The sequence below is a fragment of the Microtus oregoni genome, unplaced genomic scaffold (assembly GCF_018167655.1).
Source record: "Microtus oregoni isolate MIOR12 unplaced genomic scaffold, Mior012 000018F_ref0000195, whole genome shotgun sequence".
NCBI lineage: Eukaryota > Metazoa > Chordata > Mammalia > Rodentia > Cricetidae > Microtus > Microtus oregoni.
In genome coordinates this window covers 14,765,477-14,778,363 of record NW_024543077.1, presented here as the reverse complement: position 1 = coordinate 14,778,363, position 12,887 = coordinate 14,765,477, and the positions used below count along the sequence as shown (strand labels likewise).

At 37.4% G+C, this 12,887-nt stretch overlaps 1 protein-coding gene across 12 annotated transcripts in view; it reads left to right on the top strand.

Annotated features, from left to right (window-relative positions):
- LOC121458752 (A-kinase anchor protein 9-like) overlaps positions 1-12,887 on the top strand; it is a 136,942-nt gene that overhangs the window by 54,065 nt on the left and 69,990 nt on the right. For 11 of the 12 annotated variants that reach the window (XM_041668098.1, XM_041668096.1, XM_041668095.1 and 8 more), the window contains 5 exons: positions 4,673-5,026; positions 6,543-6,740; positions 7,739-7,879; positions 8,349-8,461; positions 11,734-11,939. In XM_041668098.1, coding sequence (XP_041524032.1) covers positions 4,673-5,026; positions 6,543-6,740; positions 7,739-7,879; positions 8,349-8,461; positions 11,734-11,939 — 1,012 coding nt within the window. The remainder of the gene's footprint in view (positions 1-4,672; positions 5,027-6,542; positions 6,741-7,738; positions 7,880-8,348; positions 8,462-11,733; positions 11,940-12,887) is intronic. The other variant, XM_041668099.1, reaches the window with a different exon arrangement.

Here is a 12,887-nt window from a genome sequence, read left to right as displayed (position 1 = left end):
TGTTGATCCTACCAATCCAAGAGCATGGGAGATCCTTCCATTTTCTGGTATCCTTTTCAATTTCTTTCTTCAAAACCTCAAAGTTCTTGACAAATAGATCTTTTACTTCCTTGATTAGTGTTACCCCAAGATACTTTATGCTATTTGTGGCTATTGTGAAAGGTGATGTTACTCTGATTTCCTTCTCCACTTCTTTATCCTTTGTGTATAGGAGGGCTACTGATTTTTTCTTTTGAGTTGGTCTTTTATCCTGCCACATTACTGAAGGTATTTATCAGCTGTAGGATTTCTTTGGTAGAGTTTTTGGGGTCACTTAAGTACACTACCGTATCATCTGCAAATAACAAAAGTTTAACTTCATCCTTTCCAATTCGAATCCCCTTGATTTCCTTCTGTTGACTTATTGTTATTGCTAGACCTTCAAGCACTATATTGAAGAGATATGGAGAGAGTAGATAGCCTTGTCTTGTTCCTGATTTTAGTGAAATGGCTTTGACTTTCTCTCCATTTAATTTGATGTTAGTTATCAGCTTGCTGTTTATTGCTTTTATTATATTTAGGTATGGCCCTTTTATCCCTAATCTCTCCAAGACCTTTATCATAAAGAGGTGTTAAATTTTGTCAGATGCTTTTTCAGCATCTAATGAAATGATCATATGGTTTTTTCTTTTAGTTTATTTATATGATGGATTACATTGATAGATTTTCATATGTTGAACCAGCCCTGCATCTCTGGGATGAAGCTTACTTGATCATAATGGATGATTTTTTTTGGATATGTTCGTGGATTCGATTTGCCAGTATTTTATTGAGAATTTTTGCATCGATGTTCATGAGTGAGATTGGTCTGTAATTCTCTTTCTTGGTTGAGTCTTTGTGTTGTTTTGGTATCAGGGTAACTATAGCTTCATAAAAAGAGTTTGGCAATGACCCTTATGTGTCTATTATGTGAAACACATTAAGGAGTATAGGTGTTAGCTCTTCTTGGAAGTTCTGGTATAATTCTGCATTAACACCATCTGTTCTTGGGGTTTTTTTTGTTTGGGAGGTTTTTGATGACAGCTTCTATTTCCTCACAACTTGTAGGTCTATTTAAATTGTTGACCAGGTCTTGATTTAATTTTGGTATATGATACTTATCTTAAAAAGTTTCTATTTCTTTTACATTTTCTAATTTTGTGGCATACAGGCTTTTGTAGTAAGACCTAATGATTCTCTGGATTTCCTCAGTGTCTGTTGTTAGGGTTCCCTTTTCATTTCTGATCTTGTTAATTTGAGTGTTCTTTCTCTGCCTTCTGATAGTTTGGATAGGAGTTTGTCAATCTTGATTTTCTCTAATGTGAGCTTTCTCTGTTTTCTTTATGTGGGCACTTAGTGCTATGAACTTTCCTCTTAGCATTGCTTTCATAGTGCTCCATAGGTTTGGGTATGTTGTGTCTTCATTTTGGTTGAATTCAAGAAAGACTTTAATTTCTTTATTTCTTCATTGACCCAGGAATGGTTCAGTAGTTGACTGTTCAGTTTCCATGAGTTTGTAGGCTTTCTGGGGGGTGGTAATATTGTTAAATTCTAACTTTACTTCATGGTTATCTGATAAGACACAGGTGATTACTCCAATATTTTTTTTTTGTGTGTGTGTGTGTGTCTGTGAATGTTTGCTTTGTTACCAAGTATGTGATCAATTTTCGAGAAGGTTCCATAAGGTGCTGAGAAGAAGGTATATTCTTTCCTGTTTGAGTGGAATGTTCTATAGATGTCTGTTAAGTCCATTTGATTCATTACATCTGTTCTTTTATTTCTCTGTTAAGTTTCTGTCTTTTTGACCTGTGAATTGGTGAGAGAGGAGTGTTGAAATCTCCTAATACTTATGTGTGGGGTCTGATGTGTGCTTTTGAGTTCTAGTAATGCTTCTTTTCATATGTGGTTGCTTTTATATTAGGGGCATAGATATTCAGGATTGAGACTTCATCTGATGAATTATTCCTGTTATGAGTATAAAGTGTCCGACTCCATCTCTTCTGATTGATTTTAGTTTGAAATCAATTTTTTTAGATATTAGTATAGCCACACCTGCTTGTTTCTTAGTTCCCTTTGATTGAAAAACCTTTTCCCAACTCTTTACTCTGAGGTAGTGTGTCTGTCTTTGAGCTTGAGGTGTGTTTCTTGTAAAAAGAACAATGCTGGATCCTTTTTTCGTATCCATTCTCTTAACGAGTACCTTTTTATAGGTGAATGGAGCCCATTGATATTAAGTGATATTAATGACCAGTGGTTGTCATCTCTGGTTATTTATTTATTTATTTTTTGGGTAGTAGTGTTTGTACATTTCCCTTCTTTGAGTTGTGCTGGTGGAGGGTTATCAGATGTCTGTGCTATTGTGGGTGTTGTTGGCTTCCTTGGGTTAAGGTTTTACTTACAGTACTTTCTGTAAGGCTGGGTTTGTGGATACGTATTGTTTAAATCTGTTTTTGTTATGGAATATCTTGTTTTCTCTATTGATTGTGAAATGAAGCTTTGCTGGGTTTAGTACTCTGGGCTTGAATCCATGGTCTCTTAGTGTCTGCAGCACATCTATCCAAGACCTGGCTTTCATGGTTTCCATAGAGATGTCAGGTATAATTCTGATAGGTTTAACTTAATATGTTACTTGACCTTTTTCCTTTGCAACTCTTAATATTCTTGCTTTATTCTGTATATTTTTTGTTGAGTATTATATGGTGAGGAAATCAGGTGTCCCAGATTTCCTGGATGTTGTGTGTTAAGAATTTGTTGGATTTGCTGTTTTCTTTGATCAATTCGACTATTTCCTCTATAGTATCTTCAGCGCCTGAGATTCTTTCTTCTATCTCTTGCATTCTCTTGGTTATACTTGTCTCTGTAGTTCCTGTTCTTTTACCCAGATTTTCCATATCCAGACATCCCTCAGTTTATGTTTTTTTATTACCTCCATTTCATTCTCAAGTATTGAACTGTTTCCTTTACCTGTTTGATTGCTTTTTCTTGGTTTTCTTGGGTATCTTTGAGAGATTTATTATTTTCTTCTAACTTTTTGTTTGTCTTCTCTTCCATTTCTTTAAGAGAGTTTTTCACTTCCTGTTTAAGGGTCTCCATTATTTTCATAAGGTTACGTTTAAAGTCGATGTTTTTCTACTTCTTCTGGGTTAGGGTGTTCAAGTCCTCCTGTTGCGTGCTCACTGGATTCTGCTGAGGACATGTTGCTTTTCAGGTTTTGGAGGAATTCTCGCATTGGCGCCTGCCCATCTCTTCCTTCAAATGATGCCAGGAGAGTCTTGGCGTCTTGGTCCAATCTTTGCGGTGACTGACTGTGTACTTGGGAGTTTTTCTAGGTCTGCTCTCTCTTGGGTCCCCATCACCCTGAAGCAGGCTGTGCTGGGGGATCTAAGGACCCCACAGATAAAAATGAGTGTTTGGGGGCAAAGTAGAATAGGGTAAAGAAAGCTAGCAGCAGGGAGCATGCCCCGCTGGATGGCCAGAAAAGTTTAGGGGACTGAAGGGGCCTGGACTTTGTTCCCCTGGACCATCTGGCGGGACTGCACTCTCTCTCTCGTTATTTGATGGAACACTTCTTACTCTTGTTTGTTAGAATCCTGTTTTACTTATTTTCTTTGTAAATCTTGGAGTTCCCTTACATTAATTATGTGGACATTCAGTTCATTGTAGAATCTATCCATGACTTTATTCTAGGATTTCTTTTCACTCAAAAGCACAAGCCCAGGCTTTTTCTTTTTCTTGTAAATAGATTCTTTTCTTACATAATTTATCTTGATTATCGTTTGCTCTCCCTCTACTCCTCCCAGCTACTCACCACCGCCCCTTCCGTCAGATCCACTCCCATTCTGTATCTCCTTAGAAAAGAACAGGCTTGTAAGAGATAACAACCAAACGTAGTAAAATATAGTAAGATAAAACAAAAACTAACACATGAAATTGGCCAGAACAAACAAACAAGAAAACGAACCAAGAGAGGCACAATAATCAGAAAGGTGCTCTCACTCACACACTCAGGAGTCCTGTAAAATACACTAAACTAGAAGCCATAGTATATAGGCAAAGGACCTTCTTCAGTCTCTGTAGGTTCATGCGAGCTTTGTTCATGTTGATTTAGAAGGGCTTTTTCTTTTATTTCTTGTGGCCTCCTCAGTACCCTCTGGCTCTTAAATCCTTTCTTCCTCCTGTTTATCATAGATCCCTGAGCTCTGAGGGGAGGGATTTGATGGAGACATCCCTTTTAGAGCTGAGTGTTTCAGTTGTCTGGCTGTGGGTCTCTCTATATTTGTTCCCATCTGCTTCCGGAGGGATCTTCTCTGATGACTACTGAGAAGGCACTGATACATGAATACAGCAGAGTTTCTAGGAGTCCTTTTGTTGTTATCACTGTTTGTTTGTTTGTTTGGTTTGTTTGTTTGTTTTGTTGGTTGTTTTTTAATTTTGAGTTGTTTTGGTTTTAGAAGAGCAGTGTTTTGTTTTTACCATAGGTCCCTGAACTTTCTAGTCTCAGGCTGTTGGCTACCCAAGCAGTACTGATTTGGGTTGAGGTTGGGCTTTTTAAAATCTATATACTCTTAAGTAATAATCTGCTTTTTTCAGTTCCATCTGCTGTTTAAGAATTGAATTGAATTGATCTTTCTGTTTGTTTCCTTTATTCATTTAGGTCATCGTGTCAATGAGCATAGCATTTGCTCAGCAGACAGAGCTCACTAGACTATCCCAGGGTGAAACAAACTCCCTACAGTCAGAACAAGCACGTGCTCCATGTTCGCAAGAACACCCTTTTAATGACATCACTTCACAGGCTCAGCTTGATCCACAGAGTCTTCTGGGGATCGACAAGAATTTGAAAGAACAATTTAAACCACTTAGCAATGAATTAGAAGAACATAAGAAAGAAGTTCCTCTGTCTAATCGTGAGAATCTTGAAGATGAATCCCTAAAGTTAAAGGACCAGGGGCTGACTATTTCACAAAATCTATTTTCCAAAGATGAAACAATCACTGGTCTACATAGTGTAAGTATGGCTTCTGGGATATTTCTTAAAATGCACAAAGTTCATAAAAGCATATGTCTATTCTTCACTGTTAATACATTATCAATAGTGTTGTTTCAGGATGAAGAGTGTGGAGTCCAGGTTGAGTAGTCCTCACGTTGTTGTAGTTTATTAATGATAAAGCATATAGTTAAATGATGTTAGTCCTATGAAATGAGCAAGTCTATTCGCCTCACCGACATTGTACATAGCAGTGAGGTGGCTCAGTCCCCAAACCTGATACACTCAGTTTAATCCCCGAGACTCACATGGTGAATGGAGAGGACAGACTTCCCCAAGTTGTCCTGTGCTATGTGCTCATGTACATGCGTGTTCTCTCTCTCTCTCTCTCTCTCTCTCTCTCTCTCCCTCCCTCCCTCTCCCTCTCTTTCTCTCCCTCTCCCTCTCTCTCCCTCTCTCTCTCCTCCTCTCCCTCTCTCTCTTCCCTTCTCCCTCTCTCTCCCTCTCTCTCTCTCTCCCTTTCTCTCTCCCTCTACCTCTCTCTCCCTCTTTCTCTCTTTCTCTCTCTCTCTGACACACACACACACACACACACACACACAGAGCCATGTAATAAAAAGCACTGTACTGAATTTTTAAACAATACAAACCATAAGTAACAACTGTCTTAACTTTGTTTCAGTTAAAGATTGTCCTGTAATGTGGCAATATCTATGACTGAAATATTTGCTCCATTAAATATAAGAACATGTAAGGAAATAGTTACCAGTGTAAGAACATAATTTGAAACATTTTGCTGTCTAGGTCCTAATTGTCTTTTACTTCCTGTACTCACAAATAGACCTGTTTCCTCAACAGTTTGCTGTCTTGATGGACAGAAATAAATCGTATTTCCCCTAAAATCATTTGAAGTCAAATGTATTATTAATGTCCAAGATAGTTTCTTTACTGAGGAGAGGATCAATAAAGCTGCCATCTCTTTAGTTGCTGTTTCTTCAAGGATGCTCATAGATCCACTAGCAAGCGAACGTGTTCTCAGTCAGAGGGCCAATACATGATAGTGTCTTAGGAAGACGTTCTCTGAAATGCTCTGTAGCCGCTGTGTAATGTAGATTTAATAAATAAATCTCCTGTTTCATGAGTACAGTTTTAAGATTAAAAACAATCTTCATTTTCCCACACAAAATGTCAAGAAGAATAATGGAGTCCTGGCTTCATTAAAAGTACAGGAAATATTGAATATCTTGTATCTTTTGTTTTTCTCCTTTACAATTATAGTTTAGGTAAATTAACTGATCCATAGTTCCCTCCTTGAAAATAACAGGTTATGGTAGTTAACTTAATATCGTTTTCAAATTCTCATTAAAAGGAATACAAATACATTTTTAAGAACAATTTAGGCTCTATTTTATAATAAGATAAAAATTCAGGTGTCCTATGGATTCAGTAGAAATGCTTTCATATTGATAGAAAATGTCAGCAGTGGCAAATTTTCACAATTCGTGTGTGGCTGAACTTTCTGTTTCTACTGATAAAGATTCACGATGAAGTATCAGATATGGAGACTTGTAGACAGTTGGAAGACATGCGGCAAGAACTTGTGCGCCAGTATGAAGAACACCAGCAGGCAACAGAACTGATGAGACAGGCTCATGTGCAGCAGATGGAGCGACAGCGAGAAGACCAGGAGCAGCTACGAGAGGAGATTAAGAGGCTCAGTGAGCAGTTAGCTGAGGTTGGCTCTGAGAATCCCTTTTCTCCCCAACTAAAATAACTGTCTTTATGTAACCGTTTTTAAAACTTCAAAATTGTTTCGCCAGATCTGAAAATAATTAGGAGTGTTTACCAGCAGAGTTACCCCAGGAGCCAACAGTCGCACAGCTCACAGGCATGTCCGACTCAGTCTGTAGAGTTCCTTGTCATGCCATCGTACATAGCAAAGGATGTGCAGCAGACGCCTTGTCTGCTTGACAGTCTGCGCTGAGCGCGTGCTAATGCAGCTCTCACCCATAGTCAGGTTACCTCTGTCTGATGCACCTCACTAATCAACGGAAATCTGGGTAGCACGCTTCTGGAACTTTGTCTAGGGACGCATTTCTTGGTGATTTGAAAAAATGCAGCGCTCTTAACCCTTTCTCGACTAAACTTAAAAATTCTTTGGTATTTGGGAACTATATTCTTACTGGTTGCTATATAAAATAAACTTGCAAAATCATTGCAGAAAAGCTACTATGAAAGTACTAAATTCAATTTTGAAAACTAAAAGTTAAAGTAGAGAATCCTTGACTTGGATTCCTTCAGAAATAAAATAATGAGAAATTTGGGGTTGGAACATAAAATATCAATCTTTTGCCAAATCAGTTTTGCTTTTCTTCATTGTATTTTGTGAATTCAGATTTCTGAATTTTTCAATGCAAATTTGATGTAAAAGTATTAATAAATATACTGTATAATTATTTCATGTATAATATTTATTATATAATATATAAATATTATATAATTACTTTATAAAAGTACTTATAAATTCCAGAATTTTATATGTTACCTTTTTTCTAAAGTTTCAAATTTTGCATTGAATTTTATATTTGCCTCTATGCCTTTTATAATGTCTTCTGAATCATAGTTTAAACAAAGTCCTATTGGTTTTAAGGGCTTGAATGAAATCTGCTAATTGTTTCTGCTCTCTTGTCTTCTCGCCAACAAAATTTGCTTACAACCTTTTCTCTTCTTCAGAGCTCTTCACTCTGTATTGACAGTGTGGTATCAGAAAGAGAAAGAGTGCTCCTAGAGGAGCTGGAAGCACTAAGGCAGCTGTCTGTAGCTGGAAGAGAGCGGCTGTGTTGTGAGCTGCGTCACAGCAGTACTCAAACACAGGTAGTGTGGACTTCGGCTCTTCTAGGAGCAGTGCATCAACTGTGCAATAGGACTTGTTTGTCTTCCTTTTTGTTGTGAGATAATATTTTTTATGGGCACTGAGCTTTATGTGTTTGTGATTACACCCATGGAACGAAGGTCGCCTTCTTTGTGCTTGGTAATTTGATTCTGGTATTGCAATAGCTGCAACTGTTCGCTGCACCATGCAGCAGCTAACAGATTTCACTGTCACAGTATACAACATGCATTCCTTTGGACTCATCCCATTCTTCTCATCTGTGTGTTAGACTATTTTATCTTTTCTTGATAATGCTAATCTCTACATACCATCGAGTTAAACATTATTTCAAGCAGTGTCTGACGTCATGCACAGACCTTTGCTCCGTCTCGTACCAGTATAGAAGTAGGACTTGCTGTTTCTAAGATGACAGGTTTTCTCTTTGTCTTGTCCTCTCTACCTTTACACCAGCTAACACAGGATGAAAATGACACACAAAACGTTGATGAACATACTTCAGAAGAAACAATATTGGTGAGAAAACCTGAAGATGCGACAACTGATGTAAACCTCTGCAATGAAAGGTATAGCGTGTGCACTTGATCAGAACGGGGCCAAATGCCGCTGTCTGTTCAGTAAACAAATTTATCTTGTATTTGTCTTAAATTTATATTTTGTCTTAAAAGTTGTACTGTGTATGAAATTTGTCCGTATAAGTATACTATAGGAAGGGTTGATAATTTTTATCATTAAATAGACTAATGTTTAAGCATGCACTATTAACTTGTTAGATATTGATCTTAATTCCATCTAGGTGTTATTTGAATGTTGGACTTGTCTTGATTAACTTTATTTTTCTTAATGCTATTTTCTATACTAAAAATAATTTCTTGTGAGTTTTATGCCTTGTTTATTTCATTAAAAACATTTATTTCATAGTCAAATAATATTCAGTTGAGAGAACAATAGATTAAATATTTCATATTTAGATTATTTTTGTATTTTATGTATACACATACAAACTTTTAATCCATATTCAGTTTTTTAGAGGAGTAGATCTTCCAGTGGTAAGAAAACTGTTTCTTGCTTTGATATCACAGAGATTTAAAAAAATTATAATACTATAGTATATGAGAATAGCCCATATTAACTCAAGCACCCTTTTAAAAGGCACAGTGCTTTAAATTTTTAGTTATTTAAATTAAAATAATTTCTTTAAAATTAGAACTAGTATCTACTATCAGTTTCTGTGACTGTCACCTTTCTTTGTCCTCCTCTCCTCCTTCCTCAGCGTGGATGGAGGTTGGATCTCAAAACAGGAAGACAGTGTATGAAAATTAGAAATTACTGTGACAATATAAAATAAACAATATAAAATTACTGCTTTTCACTATTTTGTATTTTTTACACATTGTGTGTTTGCCTTTTAGAATTTTTTATGGTAAGATTGATAAAATGAATATTAATCCTTAGTAAGTTCAATATTCTAATCATGGCATTTGACATTTGAACAAAACTTAAGTAAAAGCTAAAGCAATAAGACGTTTTACTTCTTATTTGATTTTATTCTGTAAGCAGATAACTCGATCTGTGTATAGAAATAGAAGCCTGTCCTCGTTCTCTTGAAAACTACTAAAGGCAAGCACCTCCCTTAGTTCCCTCATCCTAAACTAGGTAGTTTATGTGCTGGGGACAGACAGCCATTCACCTGGTTGTTGGTCATCTCCTGCCATGTGAAGATGAAAATCCAACGCTCTTGAGTCAGAGCACCTTTACCACAGGAGTCTGCCATTGTCTTTATGGATTATGTACCAAGTGTGCTATTTTACTGCTGATGGTGTATTAAACTATTAAGCTTAATCAGCTAATCTTTTTCATCAGTATTTATGGAAATACAATTTTTGGACACAGTTTTAAAGGGTTCGTTTTACTCTAAAAAGAAACCTCATGAAAATGCTTGGTCCAGCATAATCTTCATGTTTTGTGTTAAAAATATGTGTATTTTTGAGTAAGACAGAGGGTAGAAGGAAATCTAGGCAATACAGTTTTAAGATTGGGACATACAGAGATGACTCAGTGGTTAAGAACACTTACTTCATGCTCTTGCAAGGACCTGGGTTCAGTTCCCAGAACTCTCACTTAGACGCTCACAGCAGCCTACAGCTCTAGTTCCAAGGGATCCAATGCCGTCTTCAGACTTCTGAGTGCTCCTGCACACATACGATGCACACAAACTCATACAGGCACACACTTATGCACATAAATGAAAATAAATATATAACTCTTATTTTAATTCTAATGATTAAGTCTGAATGCCACGACTTTTCAGAGAAGACTTAACCAGTGGCATTTAATTAAAAAAAAAAAACTGTTCGTACCTTTTTAAAAAGAAAGATATATTTATTTCTGTTTATTTGAAAACTTCTTCCCCCAATTGTTTGAAATACCTAGTGCTATGTGAAACTAGGTACACCTTAGTCTCTAAAATAAATAGAGGTTATTAAAGCCCTGTGACGCTTGCTTTTGTGTTATCAAACTGTGATTTCACTGTTGACCTTTCAAATCAAGACTTTGTCTATTCGTTCTGTTTAAATTTAGGCATCTCACTCGTCATCATCAAGTTGTAAGAACAGTGCCACTTTGAAAAGTATCCTTTAGAATATGCCATTTGACACACAAACGGATGAAGTACTGAACCTCCGTATGAGTTACCATGAAAAGTATTACCAGCTCAGTACCTTACACGCACACACTTGGCTCTTACCACATTCTAATGTTTTTTAAAAATTCAATCATTATTATAAAAGCTTAGTTACTTTATTTCTTTTAGGTCAATAAAATGCACAATTAACAGAAAACTGTTTTAAGCTACGTAGAACTGTTAGAAGAACATATGCGCTTCTATAATGTAGTTTACAGTAAGTCGAAAACCAGAACTTCACTGTGGGGTAGTTACAGATTATTTTAATACATTCTCCAGTTACAAAGCATTTCTTTTTTTTTCTTTTCTTTATTTATGTATTCATTCATTCTTTTGTTTGTTTGTTTTTTCTTTGTTTTTGAGACAGGATTTCTCTGCAGCTTTGGTGCATATCCTGGAACTTGCTTTGTAGACCATGTTATGGTTTTCTGTCTTTAAGGGGCAAGCCACGCCCACTCCTACTACCTGTGACCTTCTGCCGCCATCTTGGCCTCCTTCTTCCTGTCCCTCTCCTGTGCACTCGTGTATCTGTCTATTTCTGTCTCTCATTCTTTCTCTCTCTCTTTTCCTCTTTCCTTTAATAAATGTTTAACTTTATGCTTATTTTATGTGTCTATGTGCCTTTTACCCACCGCTGCCTGATTATGGACACCCGCCTGCTGTTGGGAACCTGCCGCCACTTGGCTCTCCAGGCCGCATGGCCCGCCATCACCGCCTGGGCCACCGCTCTGGGACCAGCAGCCATCTCTGCCTCAGGACTGGCTGCTCGCAGAGTCCGCTGCCTGCCCACAGCTGCCGCCTGGGACCTTACAGCATTTTTAGAAACAACAGACCAGGCTGGCTTCGAGCCCACAGAGATCCACTTGTTCTGCCTCCCAAGTCCTGGGATTAAAGGCGTGCACCACCACTGACTGGCTCTTTATTTGCTTGTTTATTGATTAAGACAGAGTTTCTCTGCAATCCTGACTGTCCTGGAACTTACTCTGTAGACCAGGCTAGTCTTGAACTGAGAGAATTGTTTGTCTCTGCCCTGAGTACTAGAATTAAAGGTGTGCACCACCACCCAGCAATAAAGCATTCTTATGGCATAATAACAGAATATTTTGTTTAGTTTTTAATTAAGCATTTTAACAAATGTTTCTTTTTTCTATATAGACATGCTCTTCAAAAAGCCAATAGTAGACTTCTGAAGATCCTGTTAGAAGTTGCCAATACAACAGCGGCTGTGGAAGAAACAATTGGCTCTCATGTTTTTAAAATTTTGGACAGATCTAGTAAAGCTCAGCCAGCTCCCAGCCTGCCTTGGAGAACAGAAGCAGACTTATGTGCAAAGCCTGGTTTCCTCGAGGAATATGGGAGAGGTAATGGCTCCATATACTATTGAAATGGTCCTCATCTTCAACCCAGACTCAGTTCAAGGCACTCCCGGAGTATAGAAAAATACATAAGGGTGAATATTTAACGTTTTTGCAACTAATGGACTGTGCCACACAAAGACTTTAAAGCTAATCTTCTCAAACACCCTTACTGTCTAGCATTTGCAGATGGGTGCCTTGGGCTGTCCCCATACATGCCTGGGGTTACTAAAGAGCTATAATGCTTTGCTCCTCAGAATGCTCACACCCTCCTGTAAACTAAGGAAAGGGTGAAATGAGGGCATTTCCAGGACAAGTCTTTATAAAACCTGAGTTGATTCTGTTTTGGACTGTCCTCTAAATAGGTCCTCCCTGCCTTCTGGAAAGTGTGTCCTTTCACCATCTTCTTAGTTCTGTGGCTGTATAGGCTAGGCTTTTTTTTTTTTTTTTTTTTTTTGGTCTCTTGCCATCGTCTTGCTAATCTCTAGCCTCTTGTATTTTTTAAGTTCCGTGTTCCCTGCTAAAGAAGAATCAGGAAATCAAAAGACAAGAAAGCTTTGTCAGGTTCAGAGAAGTAGGGTCTGAAATCTTGAATTCAAATATCTAGTTACTTCCATCCCTCACCCATGTCCACTCCCTAGCCAGAGGCAGCACTTCCAAAACGCTGCTTTTGGAATTTTTGAAGGTATTTGGCTTGCTAAGTTATCTGTAGAGAAGTAGAAGAAAACATCCAAATATAAATGGTGTGCTTAATTACAGGTTAGTCAGCAGTGTGCTTCTCAGATCAAAGGAAAACTTGATTTAAATCTTGAAAGAAGATTAGCTTCAGAACACTTCAGTTGAGTTAAGAGATAATTTTTAAAATAGTTTAGTAAAGGACTGAAATAATAGCAGTTTTTAAACTTTGTTTTCAAATTCACTCTTTTCCTAGTTGGTGGATTAACTCTTTAGATT